This window comes from Cyanidioschyzon merolae, chromosome 14 (genome assembly GCF_000091205.1).
Source record: "Cyanidioschyzon merolae strain 10D DNA, chromosome 14, complete genome".
NCBI classification, from domain to species: Eukaryota; Rhodophyta; class Bangiophyceae; order Cyanidiales; family Cyanidiaceae; genus Cyanidioschyzon; species Cyanidioschyzon merolae.
Window position 1 is genome coordinate 806,974 of NC_010140.1, and position 20,701 is coordinate 827,674.

General features: G+C 54.0%; 5 protein-coding genes across 5 annotated transcripts, besides 3 other annotated features; 2 read left to right on the plus strand and 3 right to left on the minus strand.

Annotated features, from left to right (window-relative positions):
* Positions 1–241: 241 nt before the first annotated feature.
* Positions 242–2,716, minus strand: CYME_CMN326C (similar to MAP kinase phosphatase-1; the record flags this gene model as incomplete). Its single annotated transcript, XM_005537374.1, has 1 exon — positions 242–2,716. One exon carries the CDS (start codon positions 2,714–2,716, stop codon positions 242–244), a length of 2,475 nt encoding a protein of 824 aa, XP_005537431.1.
* Positions 2,717–3,587: 871 nt separating this feature from the next.
* Positions 3,588–5,985: a sequence feature (repetitive element).
* A 1,269-nt stretch (positions 5,986–7,254) lies between these two features.
* Positions 7,255–8,045: a sequence feature (possible transcribed region).
* Positions 8,046–10,592: 2,547 nt separating this feature from the next.
* Positions 10,593–11,777, minus strand: CYME_CMN328C (probable phosphate/phosphoenolpyruvate translocator precursor; the record flags this gene model as incomplete). The annotated part of the gene is made up of 1 exon (XM_005537375.1): positions 10,593–11,777. The coding sequence occupies one exon, from the start codon at positions 11,775–11,777 to the stop codon at positions 10,593–10,595; it is 1,185 nt and encodes a 394-aa protein (XP_005537432.1).
* Positions 11,778–12,851: 1,074 nt separating this feature from the next.
* CYME_CMN329C (hypothetical protein) lies at positions 12,852–13,202 on the minus strand (the record flags this gene model as incomplete). The annotated part of the gene is made up of 1 exon (XM_005537376.1): positions 12,852–13,202. The coding sequence occupies one exon, from the start codon at positions 13,200–13,202 to the stop codon at positions 12,852–12,854; it is 351 nt and encodes a 116-aa protein (XP_005537433.1).
* Positions 13,203–14,783: 1,581 nt separating this feature from the next.
* On the plus strand, positions 14,784–15,065 carry CYME_CMN330C (hypothetical protein, conserved; the record flags this gene model as incomplete). The annotated part of the gene is made up of 1 exon (XM_005537377.1): positions 14,784–15,065. The coding sequence occupies one exon, from the start codon at positions 14,784–14,786 to the stop codon at positions 15,063–15,065; it is 282 nt and encodes a 93-aa protein (XP_005537434.1).
* Positions 15,066–15,691: 626 nt separating this feature from the next.
* Positions 15,692–17,294: a sequence feature (possible transcribed region).
* A 1,187-nt stretch (positions 17,295–18,481) lies between these two features.
* CYME_CMN332C (serine hydroxymethyltransferase, cytosolic) lies at positions 18,482–19,879 on the plus strand (the record flags this gene model as incomplete). Its single annotated transcript, XM_005537378.1, has 1 exon — positions 18,482–19,879. The coding sequence occupies one exon, from the start codon at positions 18,482–18,484 to the stop codon at positions 19,877–19,879; it is 1,398 nt and encodes a 465-aa protein (XP_005537435.1).
* Between the last annotated feature and the right edge of the window lie 822 nt (positions 19,880–20,701).

The window sequence follows — 20,701 nt, forward strand, 5'->3', positions numbered from 1 at the left end:
CGCGTCTGTTGCTCGTTGCCTGCACTGGTGGCGGCGCTCAAGGGCACTGCACGCCCGCGCAAGCCCTTGGCAAACTGTTTTAGCGAGGCCGCGCTTCAGCAGCCGGACAGAAAAGGAAAAGGCGCTCGAACGCAGGTTGTCACTGAGAAGACCATCCCGGTGGAGTGTTTCATGAGCTTCGTTCCGCGTCGGAATCGCGGCATAAGAAGCGCTGCGCCCCGCAGCTTCAATACCAGCAGCATCAGCAAAACCCTAACGTAGAGACGCAAGGAGGCTCCAACAGCGTCTGCACGCCGTGGCGTTGCTTCTCGAAAGCCATGAGCTGGCGCCAGAATCCAAGATTCGGTCGACTGATGGAGCGTCGCTCACGCATCAATTCCCATGCTGCAGATAGTGTCCAGCCGCTGTAAACTAGGTAGGCAAGCACTGCGCTGACACTGCGGCTGATTCCAGCGTAGCAATGGACCAGTATAGTGCTGTCCGGGTCGCGACGGCTCTCATCGATAAAGGCGAATATCGCTGGATACAAGCTGTCGAGCGCTTCATCACTCGAGTCGAGAGCAGGCAGCTGTTTGTAGGTGAGCGCTCCAGGAAAGTGCGGCCGCAGCTCGCTGCCCACAACGAGAATATGTGTGATACCAGCGAACTGCAGGAAACTCCAATCCGATGCATCGCGCTCGCTACCAACATAGAGATAGGGCAGTATACGACTTGCAGGCTGCGCCCGCTCGTGTAAAAACTGATGTAGCAGCCGCTCGAACAGCGGTCCAACACGAGTGCGCATCGCTGCACAGAGGTTCATACCGATATCATCGTCGCAGACGCGGATGATATGTTGATGGTGTGCGCGAGACATCGCAGTGAATCCTCCTCTAAGCAGACATACGCGACGCACTTGCAGGTTGCGGAGCGCAAACTCTGCGTTCAGCAGACAGACAAGTTTTGCAGCGATCGACAGCGGTTTGTCCATCGACTCTGTACAGTGGTCGTAGAGGACCACCAAGTCCAGCGGACCGCTTTCCTGCCGAACGCGCTTACAGACATGTCTCACAAAGGCCAGCTCCCGTTTCTCGTCGCTCGAGTAGCGGTCAGGTTCGACCCAGAGGTGCTCCGCGTGGCGGATATGCTCGAACACGAACGACATCCGGGGCCGTACATCGAGCACCAAGAGCTGCTTCGCGGTACGCTGCTGTTCGTGCGTACCTCCGTGTACGACGCCTTGCGAGGCGGCACCTTTCGTAGCCTCTTCCGGTGAAGACGCTGCACTTGCGCACTGCTCCTGCTGCAGTGCAGCTTCGCGTGGTGATTCGATCGGGGCACCTGTTTCTGAAAGCGCGGTCAGTCGCCGCTGTTCCTTGTCAGCTTGCTCAGTCATGCGATCCAGATAACTGGCTAGTTCGCACGGCTCCAATAGTGCTGATGATGCCGGACTCCTCGGCTGTTTCAGTTGCTGCTCCGCAGCACAGCAATAGCCGGAAACGCCGTTCGAGTCGGACCAATTCAGCTGCCCGCTGCTAATGACTCTTGAATCGTCTTCAGGTGATCCCAGCCGATGATTCCAGCGTGCTCCCGGTTTCGACGGTACCGTTGTTGTTGTTGTTGTTGTTGTTGTTGTCGATTCCTCTGTCGAATCTCCATCCTGGGCTTTCTGCTCTTCACAGAAAGCGCCTGGCGGCCGCATCATGCGCAGCGTCCGAGCCCCCAGCCCTGCGTCCGAATCCGCACGCCTGTCACCCGTGTCAGCTTGCGCCGCTAAGCGCGGGAAAAGCATCTCAGGACACGTTGCTTCTTCCGCGTGCATCGAACGTGCACACGCACGCGAGCACGCAGTCCAGGGCTGGTGGCGTTTCTCCAGTGCCGATGCATGCGACGCGCTGTCTGCTTTTTTGACGCATCCCTCAATAGGAGGCACCTGCTCAGATTCGAGAAAGCTGTCCTCAATGAAGCTTGTGGCGATGTTTCGCGTCTCCGTGTCAAGCTGAACATCGAGCTTCAGCGGTGGCTGTTCATCAACTGGGCTCGTCGCGAGCTCAAGACTGCACGCAGGGGGTTCGCCCCAGCGCCCAGCACCACATCCCTCGGGCACGTCACATGCCGCCTGGATGGTAACGAACTCTGGGTTCTGTGTTGAATGCTGGTCGCTCAGCAAACTCAGACGTGCCGTATTATGGAAAAGTCCTGGAGACCAAGCCGCACGTCCCAGAGGGTGTGCAGCCGCTGGTGTGCTGGCTGTGTGCTCGCTGGTTTCCGCCTGAGGTGCTAGAAAGCTAACAGAACCGGCCGCCTCCGCCAGCGTTGTCACGGACCAATGTTCCAGTTCGGGAGCCGTCAAAACGGCACGGCTGCCCGGTTGCTCCCGGACGGCTCCGTGCCAAGTGCATGCCGCCGCATTACCTGCGCTGGAAGTGCAGCTCACGAAACGGTACCCGTGCGGAGCGTGTCCCCAATTCAGGCATAGCGACTTACCGGTAGAGGTTGACTCGAACCCTAGACAGCGCTCCGCGGCAGATAAATGTTTCAGACACCAGCGGCTCGACGAGTGTTGGCGCGGGGACGTCAGCGGCGCACACAGACTTGTCGATAGGCGCCCTGCGCCTGCCTCCGTTTCGGACTCTGTTGCTCCCTTCCAGTCTAGGGGCGCACCGCACGTCGCTAGCTGAAGCCTCGGGGCAGCCTCGCTCTTCTGAGTGTCAGAAGCAGCTTCAGCGGCGCGCATTCTTCCTGCCGGCCAAAGTGTGTGTGTGCGCTAGTGCCTGCAACGCTCCTGGTACGCCTCGGGGGAGTATAACGGAGAATTGCTCGCGGGCTGGTGACCCGGGCGACGCGATCTCCGGGAGGGGCTTGAGGCGGCGCGCGCCATTGCGCAGCGTCACGCTTTCGTCTGTTGACTGGTGTTAACGAGAAACGTCCAATAATTGTATTTAAATGTATTAAATGATACAAAAATGAAATAGAAGCGTCAGCCTCATCTGGATGTGCTCGGAGCACGGAGACGGCTGCGACGATTTTTACGGTTTGACAGATCGCTCACATTGACCATGGATCGCAGAATGCGGAGTTGATGGATATTGGCTTTCAGGAAAGCGTCCATCATGCCGCTGCACCCTATCTTCAGTTTCCATTATTCACGCTTCCTTTCGGCTGTACTGCTCGTCTAGTACGTTCTATCGTGCGCTGAGTTCCTGCTTTGAGCAGCCGCCGTAGCGCCTGTACCACTTGAGCGAATGCATCACGGAGACAGAACGGCTTTTTCCGTACCACTGAGGGCGTTGGCTCGAGGCGAGCATCATCCGGCACGGGGTCGGTGTATATCATCATTGTGGAAGCCTGCAAACTGCGCAGACAGACCAAGAGCTTGCGGTAATGGGAAGCGATATGCAAGGAGACCATCGCGACCAGAGCGACGCCCAGACGGTGCCTACCCGCTCCTCGTCCCAGCGTAGACTGCATTGGGGACGAGTCGCTCAGATCTCACTAAAGCACGTGCAAATGGGGCGAGCATCAAGCACGAGCGTGGGAGACTCGTCTCGCGTGCGGGACCTTCCGCACAGGCGGCAACCTTTCGACAATACGGGAAGATTTTCCCTCTTTTCATGTTTATCGTTGAGGGGGAATGAAATCGTTACATCTTTGCTATTTAATGATTAGTCTCTTTTCTTTTTTCCGTATTGTGCGGTCGATACGCGCATCTCCATATCTGGCAGGCATGAGACACGACGTGCATCTCGCTGTTGAGGGGAAACGAGATCCTGACCTTTAGTGTGCAGCTCTAACCTACAAGTTGTATTATGGTTGAAGTCATAGCAGAGTATGCTCTCTCGATTCAATCGTGTTTCAGCCCTCAAGCAAGTACATTCAAGTGATTTTCCACGATTTATAGCGGACGCATTCGAAATAGGATCTTTTTCAAAAATAAAAAAGAAAAGTAATCGAAATGGAAGTAGAGGATCCCGGAGGCGCGGTGTCACCTGCTGGTGGAAAAAAACGAAAAACAGAGTCAAACGTAGAGGAACAAGACATGACGAAGAAGCAGAAGAAGAAGGCCCGACGCCAAAGGCTGCGAGAAAGATGACAATACTACGAGATTGTTGTAAAAGCCTGTCTTCTTGGATAAATCAAGGATCTGTACAAGCAAAAGTTACGAGAGGCCATCAGAAACTGTGTAGATTCGTACTCCATGAGTGGTATAAAGGCTTCGTCAGGGCTAATGCATTTGGTGAAGGAGCTGTATCGGGACCTGATGGAAATCAAAAGACGCGTGGTTCCGGAAGGTTTATTCAACAAGACCTTTTTTCGCCACCTGATTGTTGGCACAGGGGCAGCGTCGAGAAGAGATGAGGGAATGCACGCCCTCTACGAAAAATTCGCCGAATTCCGCTTCGACGGTACTCGATACATGGGTGATGCGGATATTTACGGATGCGGGGCAATGAAGTACCTCACGAATCTGAAGAACAATATGCTCAGTATCCTCGAACGTTTCATGTTACGTTCTATCTTTGCGCTGTACCCGGGCCTGTCTCGCAATGGGATATGGGGCATCATCGAAAGTATCACGAACAATCGCCAGCATGAAGATAGGATCCAATCCGTCGACGACAAGACATCACGCAGGAGCAGGAATGAAGCTTCTGTATTGCGTACGGCTATACAGGAGCATCGTGCGGTACGGGGACTGGCGAATCCTGCAGAAAAGGTAACGGAAATGAAAAAAGATGTTATCACCTCATCCTAAGCTATTTCGTGCTTCTGGACCGAGAACTCGAACGCAAGGCAGAGATGGAGCTGGGCGTGAGAAAAAATGAAGAGTCGTTGGAACGGAAGGCTTTCCTGATGTGGAAGCGCTTCAACGTGGTTCCGTTGTGCAACATCAAGTCACATTTTGTGACTATCGACTCCGGAGTCGTTCATGGCATCGTAAGGGAGATCAGTCCGGAGTTCGATGTAAGCAAGATAGAGTTCACCGATGAAACGCGGGAGACGTACTGGAAGAATATCTTCGATTTCAAACGTCTCAAAGTGAGCAAGCAAAAGCAGTTCACTGGGATGATCGAAACCGATGGAGAAGCCATCTGCGTACATCATCGGCGCTTGAAAGCAGATCGTCCAGTTCCGTCCTCGGCTTCGCCCTCGGCGAAGCATGAAGAAAAGAAGGTGGCGGATCCTGCGACACAGAAAGTGCAGGACAACGACTTTGTCGTTGGCGCGGCCCCCGGGAACTTGAATATCACAACCATTGAAGCACCCAAGTGTGCGGAACATGGTGACGACGGCAACTGACGTCAGAAGGACATGCGTCTTGTAAAGTTCTCAAGGGCGAGGTATCGCCTAGAATCGTGAATAATGAATGCAAGGAAGAAATTTGGGACTTGGAATGCAGGAGTGAAGGAGCGCCTGGAAGCTATGAGCGCGGTGACGAACCGCGGAGCGGGCTTTGACTATTTTCGGGAATTCATGGAAGTTCGCATTGCTCATTGGGATGCGCTGTGAGGGGAGTACACCAAGTCACGATTAGCTCGTAAGTGTATGAGACTGTACTGTGGGAAGCAGCTTCGCGTCGCGAACTTCTTCAATGAATTGAGCGCCCTCAAAGAGGATGAAAGGCGGAGGCTTGTAACAGCATACGGAGCAGGACGCTAGGCTTCCAAAAAAGGAGCATACCTGTTCCATCGACAAGAGTGTACAAGGAGTGCACACATCGTTTTCTCACGATACGGGTAGATGAGTTCTGAGCGTCGTATACACACTTCGAGCTGGGGTGTATACTCCAGAGGGTCGAGATGGAAAAGTGCCAGCGGAGCTCTAAGGATGTAAAAAAGTACGGAGCGCTGAAAGAACAGGAAATGGAACGGAGGGCACAGGTTCGAGAACTCCTTGCACTGGTGGGTACAACCAACGGGGGCAAGAAACGCATGGAGTTCGAGAACGGTGACTTGTTCTCGCCGCAATCAATAGAACGAGATATGCGGTCCCGGAGAAGAGACCCGACGCGCTAACACGATCTAAAATTCGCAGGGCAGCCGTGCAGTGTCGAGGTGTACAACGAGAAACTGAAACCAGTAGCAGAGGGCCGGTCCAAAAAGACTGGAGGCGTCTGCACGTCAGTTGGAGATGTATTGTCTATGGCGGTCACTCGCCACTAATGTGCACCGGTTATGCAGCGTTTGATGATTGAACGGCATGCCTGTGCTGGTGGTGGTGGTGCTGCGATGCGCAGGACGCACAAACTCCGGCCTGCGTCGTTGCATCGCAAGGAGAAAAGATACGTCAGGGCAGGAGCAGGCGCCTACGAGTATCCCGCCTGTCATGTCTGCGCGGTGCAGGTTCATTTGGTGGCTGTGCATTGGGTGCAGCGCGATGCACGCTTCTACAATGACTTGGAACTGTGTAACGCAACGATTGGCGGTAGCGGGTTGCATCGCTGTTACTTCATGGTGCAGGTGCAGCCGCTGTATGTATCCCGCGAACTGAGGTACCACTCTCATCGATTCATGCACAAGCGCTGCGGCCATGCACTGATGCTGCGTTATGGGCGTCGGTGAATCGGCGAACAGGCTTCTCGCTCCACGGACTAACCTTCAAAAGCTTCGATCAAAAAGCCTCTGGGAGCGGGTTTTCTCGTTGCGGACCTTAAAAGGCGATACCGTACAATTCTGTTGGCATCGTATTCGGAAATCGCAGCAGAGGAGCGCCAAGCATTCCGTGGCTGGTTTGCGAGATTCGCTGTCTGCTAGGCGAGGACTATGGACCTGAGCCACTCCCGACGCAGTGCCAGGCGAGCATGCATGCCACCCCTGGCACATCGCTATGATGCTCATATGTTCAAGGTCCAAGTATGCCCAGCCACGGCCATCGCTCCAATGCTGACTTGCTGGTGTCAACAGGACAACACCCCGTCTCCGCAAGGCTATTTCTTTATGAACCGGCCATGTCCGGAAACGTAAGCATAGCATGACAGAATCCTGTATGATATAGGATAGAGACGATGGTTTTTAATTCTCTAATCAGCAGGAGAGAGAGCGTTGCCAGCGAGCACGCTGCGCGAACAACAGGAACGGTTAGTGGTCGCTGCTACCTCTTGTCACGTAGATTATCACTCGATCACCCAGATGCACTTGTGAGCGTAGCGCCCATCATCCCTGAATTCCGAATCCTAGTGAAATGTTCCCCATGAGTGATAAAACTTGCCTGTGTAGACGATCCCCAAAGCGCCGGTGGTGCTGTAGCCGTCCACCTGCTGCGCCTCCGGCTTGCGCAGTCCTAACGCAGATGACGCGTACGCTGTCGTGCAGCGCCACAGTGTTACGCCTACCTGTTGCCGTTCGGGTTAGGTAGGTTTTGTTTTCGGGCGCTCCGTCTTGGTGTAAGCGGTAGTCAGAGGTGCTCGGCGCAGGAGCAGCGACAACCGAGTGTTGCGCGTGCGTTTCCCATGGGCGCCGTTGACGAGGTGGTGGAGCCTCCTCTGGCCCACGACGTTCGGGCAGACGTGCTCGAGACGTTGAAGGCGAGCGGCGAGTGGTGGAGACTGCGTCGACTTTTTAGAGAGCAGCTTGAGGACTGTGGCTGGCGTGATGCGGTGAAACGGCGCTTCCGTAGACTTGTGCGTGAAGCCGAACAGCGTGCTGGAGCCACAGCGACGCTCGCCGAAGACTCGTCCTCGCCTCAAGCCCAGGGTCCCTTTCTCCTGAGTCAACTTGATCTTGACGAACTTATTGATAAGGCTACCTCGCAAATATTCCTCGCAATTCCAGAATCTGTCCAGGAAGCACTGCTATGCAGTGTTCGCGAGAGTGTCTGTGCGGCAGTCGGTGAACTCGAGACTAGCTCCGCTCCTCCGAGCGTCTAACACCGACGCTCTGCCATGAACCCTGAAATGCAGTGGAGGACGTCTATCGGGCGGTTTTGCTATTCTAGGAGCTTCACACCGCGACACAGAATTTGGCGGCAGAATAAGTGCTATACGATATGCAGCGTTTTGCGAACGACCTTGCATGTGACTTGCCGTTATCCATCAGAGCAGAGAATCCTGGAGTATCTGCACTAGAACGCTCTGTTTGTTTTTGTTGTTTTCTTGAAGGAATTCAACGACGGCGTTCATGGTGTTGATTGGAGAAGTGTTGCTGAAAGCGTCGATGTTGTCTGTGCTAGCTGGAAAATTATCTCGTTATGCATTCAGGTCAGTCGATCAACGGTCAGCTGGACGATGAGCCGCCCTTCTCGACGTGGGTAACCTGCACATCGTGCACCTAAACCATGTTTTATCAAAATCTTTCTTTACGATCGTCTCCTCGCCAATTCGTTCCACTCCATTCGTTCTTTATCAAAAAAGACCAAAGCAGCAGGCGTTGAAGTTTGCGTATCGTTGATACGAACGGAGATGAAGACCAGGATGGGCAAAGAAAATAGCGCGTTTGTATGGGAGACCATCGCGCGTTGAATACGACGCAATCTACTTTGTGCTGAAACGCGAATGTCTATTACAAGAGCAACGGGTTTTCGCGTCACTCGAAGACATCGCATTCAGCAGAAGAGGTAGACCTTTACATAGGCTATCAAAGAGAGGAGACCATTGTTCGTCGAGAAGCGCATTGCGTGCATTCCGAAAACGTTGGACTCAGCGGCAATTCAGTCGTCTCGTCGACGACAAGTCGCAAACGGACCGAATTTTGTAACACCCAATCCATGTCGAAGCAATTCCTGGCTTCTTTCTTCACATTCTTCCGTCCTGCTCATACACAATTCGGTTTTTCATCATTCAAATGCAGCTAAAGAATACGCAGCTCAGATTGGCATAGATCTGCTCTTCGTGCCAGCGATTGCTCTCTGGGTCAATCCAATCGCGGGCGTTTTCTACGTTGTCAAACGCCACGTTTGCGCCCACGGATCCATAGACGAGTCGTTGGCATCAGTGATACCGTTCTTCGAGTAAATATGCTTCGGCACGTCGTTCTGAATCTTCACCAGTTGGCAACTGGTCCGTTGTTCGTCAGTATGAGTGCGGAAAGGAGCGAAACGACGCGTCCCGGTTCGCGGGCGTCCTCGGGACGGAGGAGGTGACGGAAAAGTAACTGGCGAATTGAAGATACATATATTGAAAAGGTGCGCAGCCGTTCCACAGTGAACCTAGTGCATATGCGTGCGGTGCGAAAAACGAATAAGACGTGTAGCGGTCATAACCATACCAATTCGTCAGGAGGACGATAAGGAATAGAAGGAGCTGGTCTCTGCGAGCAGATATGAAGCTTTCGAACAACTTTACGATTAGCGTTGGCGAGACTCATTTGTGGTTTTTCCTACACACTGAGAAAATAAGAAACAAATGGACATGAACGATAGAACCCGATGGAATATCACGATTAATGCACGTTTCGAACACCAGGACAGGCTCGAGTAACCACCCCGTATTCTGAACCGTTCGTAATAGAATAAGGGAATTTGTTTGCTGAAAGGCGTCAAGGCCTTCGCCCTACCGTTAGATCACGAGGGCGGAGCCAAATACCTGAACCGTAACCAGATGACGCCGCTCAGCTCTTCATGGACTTGGTATCATCGAGAGTCGGGCTTGATGGACCCCAGGAAGCACATCGCCAACTGGAATGACGACGACACGGCCTACCTTGATGCTCTGGGCACCATGCCATGCAGGCGCGGACACTTTGAACGCCTCGTCTGGAGAATACGTGAGAGCGCGCCTGGGCCGCCAACAGTTTCGGTTACAAGGATTCGCGACGTTTGCATTCGTCAACGTCTCTAATGACTTGGAAAAAGAAATGACCCACTGGTTGTGTCATTTGCTCGTAGCCAATCGCGCTGGACGTGCTGTAGCGCGCAAAGGCTGCACTCCTGGGGCCCCCGCCAGCACCCGAATCGAGTGCTGGAATCTCTTCTGTACGATTCGCATCGATGCGCTCTAGATGACGTACACGTTTCAAGATTCGAGGAAGACGCTGAAGCAGGCTGAGCAGGAAAGCTTCAAACAGAGCTGAATGCACGAGATGGTGTCCTTGAAGACGAACAGACGTCAAATGAGGATACAATAGAATAAGACAGGCCTGCACGGGGGTGTGTGCGAGCACCACCAACGATGCGCGCAAGCATTTTATGCACCAAGTCTTCAGCGCCTCAATCAACATCCGAAAATATCTCGTGCTTCTGGAGCGTTCACACGCTTTAATTCAAGCAAGCCTTGGACGGAAGCGTTGAGTACTCTGAGTAGACGTTATGCGGAAACGCTGAAAACTTGTTATGAAAAAACCAGTCGCCAGTACAGTGGCAGTTGGATGCGCACCCGAAGCAAGGCACTGGTACAGTCCGCTTCGACAAGCCAGAGGCGCTGGACCGCCGCATGCATATACCTGGAATTTGATTCCTGGTTCATCGATAGACGATTATGGTGCTCCATGTTTCGATGTGACTTAGAAGCGGACCGGTTCAACGCATGAGTGCCAAAATCGCAGCAGTATACACCAGAATGCACTAGGATATAGCGGCAAGAAAACAACAAGGATACAGGACCTTGTCAAGAGATGGAGTGAACTATGGTCTTTTACATTTCGCCGTCGCGCTTTTTCTCGAAGAGTTTGTTTCATGGATCAGGCTTTTTTCACCTTACCGCCTCGCAGCGTCTTCACCTGGGAGTAAATGGCAACTCCAGCGAGTGCGATGACAGTCCCAATGATGTTCTGTCGTGAAACGGGATTTCGGAAAAAGAGCACGGAGCTCACAATAACCGCGACACGTTTCACGGTGTTTCCGATCGAATGCGTCACCGGCGAGACGCGCTGCAAGACCACATAGGAGAACTGGTTGTAGAGGTAATGCAGGAGTCCACAGAGCGCAAGCATCCCTAGCAATGAAAGACCTCCAATGGACGCATTCGCAGCACTCCACACACCTGCATACTTCGTGTAATCGACGACTATGGCTAATGGGATAGCTGTAATCGCAGCTAAGCAGGATATCCAGCCGAAAAGGTTGACGTCATCGAACTCCACGCCTTTCATGAATTTTTTGCTTAGGACGTTGCGGGACTGGAAGGACACGTTGCTCGCAACTGCAGTAAGAAAACCGGGCCAGTTGAAGCTGACTTCGCTCACGGAGGCGAGAACAACACCGAATACAATTGGAACCAGCGATGCATAGATTGGCCAGGAGAAGGTAGTACCGGGAAGAAAAATTTTCGCCAGAACCACGGAGAAGAAAGGTTCGCTTGCCTTGATGACATGGGTGAAACTAACCGCCATTTGTCGCAGGGAGAAGTTCGTGAAGAGGTTTCCAAAGAGATGCGCTAATGCCAGCGGATAGATTTTCCGCAAGTCGGCGGGTGTCGCGCGTTGAAACCGATGCATGCGCGTGCCCCACAGAAAAAGCGAAATAGTTGCCCCGGCGAGCATTTGTACGGCGGTGACACTCACGAAGAGCGGGAATGACTTCATCAGCGTCTTGTTGACGATGTTAAAACCAATGTTTGCAGCATACCAACAGGCGATGTATGCTCCTAGGGCCAGACGGCGCCCAAGTGAGGCGCTGAGATCAGTCGGCGCACTCGTGCCGCTCGCCGCTGGCTCTGATGCCGTCATCTGCAGCGTTGCGGGCGAGCAATGCTGAGTATGACGTTCAATCACGTGGGTCTTGGTCTTTCCAGGAAAAAGACTACAGCGCTTGTACTGAATCGACTGCCAGCGCCTCGTGCTCGCTGGTGCCGTGTTCGAGCGAAAGGCTGCACCCGATAGCCGCCAGCACGGCGCAGGCGACGTCATCACAAATGCTGGCTCCATTTTTATTTGTTCTCCTAAATTGAGTTGATGATGAACGAGGCTTCAAGATTCTGTGAACTAGTTACGATCTCGCACAACGCTTACCCAGTTGCGTGGCCGGCAAGCTGCGCGTCCAGTGGAGGGTTTCGTATCCGTCGAGCTGCGAAGGCGGATAAGAGCAGTGCCTGGAAACGGATCGCCGCCGCCGCCGCCGCCGCCGTCGCCGCCGCAGTTGTGCCATCAGCACAGGCCGCGTATATTCGCCGATCGTCGTTGCATTGAAGAGCAGAGGGGCATTTCGTACAGACTGTACATTTATGTCAGTTTTGAGATCAGACGGACATAGGGATGTTGTGGACGATTCGTGTTGTTCATTGATCGCGAGCTTGGTACCTGGAGCGTTGCATGATCGAGCTGGGATCCCTAACGATCGGACCAGTCTGAGGCTGGTGGAATGAAACAGGTACAGGATATACTAGATGATCTTTTTCGCGGCTGCTGGGAGAACTCGCGTATGCGCTGGGATTCCGATGGAGTGCATCGAGCTTCCATCATTAAAGCAGGGGTGACGCATAGTCTATTCCCGGCGGAATTGGTGCAGATCGGCAACGATCCCTGCACGCCCGATTACAAGCGGCACTTACGCATTTGCAAGAATTTGGGTAGATCCGCCTACCCGGGACGACGTGACAGGCAGCATACGACCTTCGTTGGTGCGCACTAAATAATGCACATTTGTATTCCTAGCAAGTATAGTGCACCTGGTAGGCGTTGGCTTTGAGCCCCGATGGTCGTTCTGCGGAAAACATAAAGTATGTGTACGAAAGTCCTCGTTCACAGCAGAGGATTAGCACCGTCGTAGCCAAAACAAGGCCGGGTGACTGGCAGGTGTTCGGATCTCTTGGTCAGCGATCTGGTCTCTCGGACATTGCACCCATATCAGACGAAACGGGAAGGCCTACAAACAGATGACTCGAGCGTCCGTTCAAAAGTTCGGGTCTATTGCCAATGCCATCCAACATGGGCCTCCGCGTGCCTTTGAGCTGCCTGCTGTTTTCGCTCTCTCTTACCTTCGGATTTACATGCGCCTGTCGCTCATGAACCTCTCCCAGCTGCGATGTCAGCCGTCGACAGATGTCGACGGGAGCGTTCAAGTCCCGACTGCGCCGTTCCCGGCAGTTGTCGACGCATTTCGTGCACGAGCGGAAGTTGCAATGCACAACCCGTCTGCCGTTTTTCATCCTCTCTGTACTCGGACGCAGACTGCCCGTCACCACGATGACATTTGATCGCACTCAGGTGTTTTCGCAGGTTAAGAACACGTGCCTCTCTGAACGCCGCTCTGTGGCGCGTGAACGCTTGCCTCAGTGCTCGGTAGACGCCCTTGGCGGGTGCAGGAGGCTCCACTCGATGCACTCTTCCATATCCCCGCCCAGTGCCGTACATCTGAATCACGGGCTTGTTCTGGGCGGTGCCTTTGGTATCTACGTTGTTCGCTGTATGTGCACGCGCACGGTGCTCGCTCCAATAAAGGACTTGCGGGACGCCTTCTTGCCCATATGAAACAAGTGCCAGAGGGAAGTCCGGCCAGACGAAGAATTCGCGGCGGTGCGATTCGCCCACGCGCGCGTCTTGCACAGCGCTGACGCGTTCTCCAGTGGAGGCGCTCGCTGCGATAACTAGGGTCCGAGTCCAGTACACGGTGCTGTGTAGGCACAGGAGCCGCGATGCTCTGTGAGCGTACTCCCTGAGAGGCAACATGCTGCTGCTGAATGCCGCTGGGTCGATGGCCACGAACCAAAGAGCATCTGCCTTCGGAACCAGGTCAATGATCTCCGGCGACAAGCACAGTGAGCTTTAGGCATCGTGCTGTGAGCAAGATGTCGAAAGCAGACTTTGAGCGTTTCTCGGCGTCCATAAAGCAGCGCAGGCCTCTGCGCCAACGTGTTGCCTTGAAACAGAAATGCAGGATAGCTGACGCATATGTGATTTGAGCATTCTGCACATAAGGAAAGGAGAAGTGTGCAGGCGTGAATGTAGGTATTGGATCATGGTATTGGTTTTGCTACAAACCGCTGTCCCATGATGTCGCGAGTCGCCTAGAGTCCGGTGAGCCACCGAATACCAATTTCAAACAAAAAAAAACACGCGAAGAAGCTACTCCTAAAACACGACCGAGACTCCCGGAATTCTGCATGCATCTGCAGGCCCTCCATACTGCACTTTAAATACCAATGCGGTGCACCCAAGAAATGTTAAGAAAAAATCGAAAGGCAGGAACAGATCGAGCAGATCAGTGTTCTATCCATATCTGAAACGGGTGTCGCGCATACGCTGCGTGCGATGGGCTCGGCACCGGCGAAGCGTCTCGTCGCCCGTCTCAGACAACAGCTTTTGAGACAACATTGTACCAGGGCGCACCGCCAGCTGCTAGAACGCATCCGCATCGATCATCGCCTGCGCCGCGCTCCGCGGGCGCTTCACACCGGGCAGCGTCGCAGGCCGTCGACACCACCTCTTTTCTGAGACAAAAAGGACACAGATCCATCGACCGGCGATCGCCGCATGGCTTCGCCAGCCGGCATGCCTGCATGGTGGCGCTCAGCGCGTTTTCCGCAGCCGCACCCGGACGCTGCGCCGTTCAGATTGAGACGATTTGAATCCGGGTCTGCGCGCGCGGCAGTTCGTGCGCGCGCACCCTCCTCAGAGCGCGCAAACGTGTTGTTTGGTGTCTTTGACCCAGAGGCTAACCTAACGAGGTTTCCGCAAGGCGTCTACGTACGTACTAGATAGAAACTTTCAAGGACGACTTTACCGCCTTGATATCTTAGTGGATTCAGCGCATAGAACAAGTGTTTCTCTCTCGAACCGAGGAGTCGCGCCACCGAAACCTGACGAGTCCGTTATCCGGTTCGCGCCGCCACGTTTTACCCGCTGCTTAGCTCAGGTCGGCAAAACACCAGGGAACTGAAGTGAAGTTCATAGTTTTCACTGTTTCGTGAGTATTTTAATTGGAAAGGTCATCAAATGGTTGGTAATAATACGGAAGCAGGAATGGCGAAGTTTCTGGAGTTAAAGGCAGCTTTCGAGGACGTGTATGAGGACACGACAAAGTTTTTCGAGAAAGGGAACAAGGCCGCAGCCGTTCGTGCTCGTAAGAAGCTTTTAAGGTTGCGAGAAATTGCACAAGAAATGCGTGTTCTCATTCAGCAGACGAAGGCGCAGCTAGAGCAGGAGCACAAAACCGCTCGAACCAGCGGCGGGGGTGGCGGTTTGGGCGCAGACAACCAAGTGTCCATGGGAGAGTGAGCTTTCCTTCACCGGAGCGCTGCTAAGCCACGATGGCTTTTTCGTGCTGTATTTGTTGAATCGGTAAGCGTTCAGGCTCTTGAGGTCCGCGCCCTTGAACTATTTGCTCCTGTATGACCGCAACTCGTACTGGTTTTGTTTTCTGGACATCGTCCTGAGCCTTCCCACGGTTCGTCGCCTGTTTCGGCCGCCACAGCTGATACTTTGCAGGCCACGTGCAGGGTCTCCAGAGGCAGGCCGAAGTTTTCTCCGTACGCGGAGGGTTCGTGGCGGATCGATGAGTCCGTCAGGTTTCTCTAATTCCGAAACTATGCATAGAATCGACGTTCTCTGTGATGAAAGATAGTTTGAGCCAAAGATATTGCAGCAACGAATTGTGAGCCGCTTGCATCGGACTCAACGTGACTAGCAGCCGTACCAGAGGAAGTAAAGATCCCGAATGGTTCCTAAATAGTTCTCTCGTGTCATGGTTGGAACTCCCGGTCAAATGAATGGTCAGGGGATTTTCTGGAATGTGTTCCACGACGAATACTGGGGCTCGTTTTGATTGTATTCCATTTTGCGGCCTGAGGGTTTCCGAATGAAGGGTTTCCAATTCTGATTAATTTATGCTGCGAAGATCGGACACTCTTGCTGATAGAAGCTGCTGACGCCCGTAAGGAATGCCCCACACGAGAGCAAACTTGCCAACGGCTCTTCGATACCAGCACGCTCTTCGTTAGAGCGAAGCCGTTCACCCTAGAGCCACAGGTGCGTCGAGAGGACTTAGAGTTCCCGGTTAGTTTTGGACGTGCCTGTTACTCGTTGTTTTGGCCGCCAGTCGTGTCGGATAAGGCGACTCGACCTGACACGGAGCGGGCTCTTGACATATAAAAGAAGAGGCGGCGCGGCAAGGGATCCAACGGGAAGCAGGGAGGGAACGTGTCCGTCTGTTCCATCACGGACCTGATCAGTGATCCTGCAGCTAAGTCTTTCGATTGGGGAGGGTCTGCACCAATGTATACCTTTGAACAGAGGGATCCAGAGCGATCGAGGCCGTTCGCCTCGCACAAGGCACGAGGCGTCGTTTACAGAGCGACGCCCCTTTCATGAGGCGTACCCGGCGTGCTCGCTGCTGCCTTACCGAGCGGAACGTTATCCCTGGCGTCTGATGAGAACACTTTCCCGCTATATTCTACAGAACCGCTTTCGGCTCCTGGGCTCAAGACAGCTCTTGTCCTCTACATCCAGCGCGTTGCAGCGCATGAATCTACAGTGAGTCTGCTGCATATCCTGCACGTTTGCGAACCAAGCTGAGCACAGCTCGTGCACTCCTATGCAAAAATGGCTACTCTTTTGATCTTCAGCATGTTGCAGCATTCGAATCGGAACAGCGACCCGTTACCGAACATGTCTCCAGTTTTTGGACGTCGCTGCGGAAAGGAAATGCACCAGCCGATGATGCAGAGTGTACAGATCCGTATCATCCTGATGGTGACGCTGCTGGCTTGGATTCGTTCAAACTATCGGGACACTGGGTCGGAGCCTCGCTATCACTTTAAATGCAATCCGCGTGAGCCTCGAGTGTACCTGTTGATGGAGGAATTTCGAATCTTTGGAAACTGGAGCGCTTGGTGCCCACGGCGCTGCATTTACCCCACTCGTCCCGTGGAGAGAAGCTCGCTCTGACTTCTATCCTGGTTGTCCAACTGGTGCATTCTATAGCCGGATCGGGCCATGGACGAACGATTGGGCATTCAGCGACCGCCTGAGACACGTCGCATCTACGTACTGTACTTGCGTGCGATGAAAATGGAACACTGATCTGCTCGCTCTGTTCCTGTCTTTCTATTTTTGCTATACTTTTTTAGACTTGCAACCTCGGCATTTGAAGTGCAGCAATACGCGCAGACGAAGTCAGACGTCGTTTCAGTATCGTCGGCAGTATTTTTGGAATGCCTCCCTCGGCACTCTGGCGCTGGTATTCGGTGGCTCACCGGACTCTAGGCGACTCGCGACATCATGGGACAGCGGTTTGTAGCAAAACCAATACCATGATCCAATACCTACATTCACGCCTGCACACTTCTCCTTTCCTTATGTGCAGAATGCTCAAATCACATATGCGTCAGCTATCCTGCATTTCTGTTTCAAGGCAACACGTTGGCGCAGAGGCCTGCGCTGCTTTATGGACGCCGAGAAACGCTCAAAGTCTGCTTTCGACATCTTGCTCACAGCACGATGCCTAAAGCTCACTGTGCTTGTCACCTGAGATCATTGACCTGGTTCCGAAGGCAGATGCTCTTTGGTTCGTGGCCATCGACCCAGCGGCATTCAACAGCAGCATGTCGCCTGTCAGGGAGTACGCTCACAGAGCATCGCGGCTCCTGTGCCTACACAGCACCGTGTACTGGACTCGGACCCTAGTTATCGCAGCGAGCGCCTCCACTGGAGAACGCGTCAGCGCTGTGCAAGACGCGCGCGTGGGCGAATCGCACCGCCGCGAATTCTTCGTCTGGCCGGACTTCCCTCTGGCACTTGTTTCATATGGGCAAGAAGGCGTCCCGCAAGTCCTTTATTGGAGCGAGCACCGTGCGCGTGCACATACAGCGAACAACGTAGATACCAAAGGCACCGCCCAGAACAAGCCCGTGATTCAGATGTACGGCACTGGGCGGGGATATGGAAGAGTGCATCGAGTGGAGCCTCCTGCACCCGCCAAGGGCGTCTACCGAGCACTGAGGCAAGCGTTCACGCGCCACAGAGCGGCGTTCAGAGAGGCACGTGTTCTTAACCTGCGAAAACACCTGAGTGCGATCAAATGTCATCGTGGTGACGGGCAGTCTGCGTCCGAGTACAGAGAGGATGAAAAACGGCAGACGGGTTGTGCATTGCAACTTCCGCTCGTGCACGAAATGCGTCGACAACTGCCGGGAACGGCGCAGTCGGGACTTGAACGCTCCCGTCGACATCTGTCGACGGCTGACATCGCAGCTGGGAGAGGTTCATGAGCGACAGGCGCATGTAAATCCGAAGGTAAGAGAGAGCGAAAACAGCAGGCAGCTCAAAGGCACGCGGAGGCCCATGTTGGAAGGCATTGGCAATAGACCCGAACTTTTGAACGGACGCTCGAGTCATCTGTTTGTAGGCCTTCCCGTTTCGTCTGATATGGGTGTAGGTATGCAACGCATCCGCGTGCTTGCGAACGTGCGTCGATTATGTACATAACTGGACACTACTGGCCACTTGCTCTGATCGTCGCCGCGGGGAGCTGGCGCACGGCCTCGGGGCCTGCCCTCGGCACCGGCCCCGCAGCCGATGCCGGTACGCGCCGTGGGCCGTGCCAATCCAGAATCGTATCCACGACACTAGTGCTTACGATTCGGTGTGAAGCACAGTTTTCGCAAGCCACAGTTGTTCACTTTTGCGCTATCAACATGGTTAACTCTGTGTATAGAGAGTGCTATGATGACAGTCACTATCGACCGGAGTTTGAGGGGTTCATTGGGAACCGTCCTCTGGAAGAAGTAGATCCCGAGGTTGTGACGCTCATCCGGGCCGAGAAACAACGTCAGGCCGGCGGTTTGGAACTGATAGCCTCCGAGAACTTTACCTCAAGGGCCGTTATGGAAGCACTTGGATCATGTTTCACAAATAAATACTCGGAAGGGTATCCTGGAAAGCGATACTATGGTGGCACGGAGGTTGTTGATGAATTGGAGCGCCTGGTGCAGCAACGTGCGCTGAGCCTCTTTGGGCTCGACCCACAAGAGTGGGCGGTTAATGTCCAACCGTACTCTGGGTCGCCGGCCAACTTTGCAGTGTACACCGCGTTACTAAAGCCGCATGATCGAATCATGGGCCTGGGGTTACCCTCGGGTGGGCACTTGACGCACGGCTTTTACACTGCGAAAGGAAAGCGGATCTCCGCAACCTCGATATACTTCGAGTCCCTTCCGTACCAGGTCCATCCTCAGACAGGTTATGTTGACTACGATCGTCTAGAAGAGCTGGCACTGCTGTACCGCCCTCGACTCATTATCTGTGGGGCGTCGGCGTACGCACGCGACTGGGACTATGCGCGGATGCGCGAGATCGCCGACAAGGCCGGCGCGATGCTCATGTGCGACATGGCGCACTACTCGGGTCTCGTCGCTGCAGGGGAGCTCACTTCGCCGTTTCCGTTCTGCGATGTTGTAACGACAACTACGCACAAGTCGCTGCGCGGGCCAAGACAGGGCATGATTTTCTGTCGCCGTCAGTACGAAGCGGATATAAATGAGGCGGTCTTCCCGGGGTGTCAGGGAGGCCCTCACAATGCAACAATGGCAGCGCTTGGTGTTGCTTTGAAAGAAGCGATGACGCCTGAGTTTCGCGCCTATCAGCAGCAGGTTCGCGCAAATGCGAAAGCACTCGCCGGGGCATTGCAGGCCCGGGGCTATACAATCGTCACCGGTGGTACGGATAACCACCTAGTGCTTTGGGACCTGAGGCCAGAGGGCCTCACGGGTAACAAAGTTCAGAAGCTCTGCGATCAAATCAACATAACCCTGAATATGAACGCGGTTCCTGGTGATACGAACGCACTCTCTCCTGGCGGCGTGCGTCTAGGCACGCCTGCGCTCACTAGCCGTGGTTTCAGGGAAAAGGACTTTGAGCAGGTGGCTGAGTTTCTCCACCAGGCCGTCCAACTTTGTCTCAAAATCCAAAAGGATTCCGGAAAGAAGCTTGCAGATTTCGAGCGTGCCCTTGAAGGTCGTCCTGAGCTCGCAACGCTGCGCGACCAAGTGCGGGCCTTTGCCTTGCGGTTTCCAATGCCCGGCGGGCCGCGTTAATGTGGACTATACCTCGAAGCAGAACATGCTGGTCATGCGCTTATTCCGATGAGACTCTCTCGCTTTCATCTGCACAGTGCGCAAATACCATTGGGCGGACAAATGCAATCCCAGTGTACATTTGCTTGGATTCTAAACAAGAGACCTGGTGTTGAGCATCTTCGTGGATTCCGCATTGCCATTAGATATGGCCTAATGGAGTCTGCTCGAGCTGCGCGGAAACCTCCGTTTTCTAGACCACTCTCCACAGTGGACAAAGTCCGCGTATTCTGCCTTTAATCGGCATCCATGGAGCGCTGCCGTGCGACAGATGCCGAGACCCTGGCGTTCTTCATCCATTATCGTACCAATATCAGCGCCGGAGGCACAGTTTACACAAGAGACGATTGCCATCGCAGCCGGTTAGACGAGGCACTCGGAGCGTTGCGTCGTTCTCTCCCAGACACGCCTGGTGCGTCTTCGCTGTGCACGTCATTTGCGTCAATGGACACGCATGACGCGTCTACGACACGCATGTGATGGGTATCAGCGACACACGCATGGTGTCGTCGGGTGAAGCGTTCCACACCGTTTCGCATCCAAGAATGGCGCTAAACAGCGCTTCTTCGGACGCGTCTCGCGAGGCTGTAGTGACTCACTGCTCGCAGAGGTAACCTGTCGCTATCATGAGGCATCGTCACTTGACCGTGCGCATTTTGGCCGCTATTCCGTCGGAAACGGATCTGGATAGGTAACGTACCTATGTCCAGTGCGCAAATCGGCCTCGCATTCCCACCGGCCATCGTGCTTTTTCCGGGAATACCCCATGCGCATGTCAAGCGC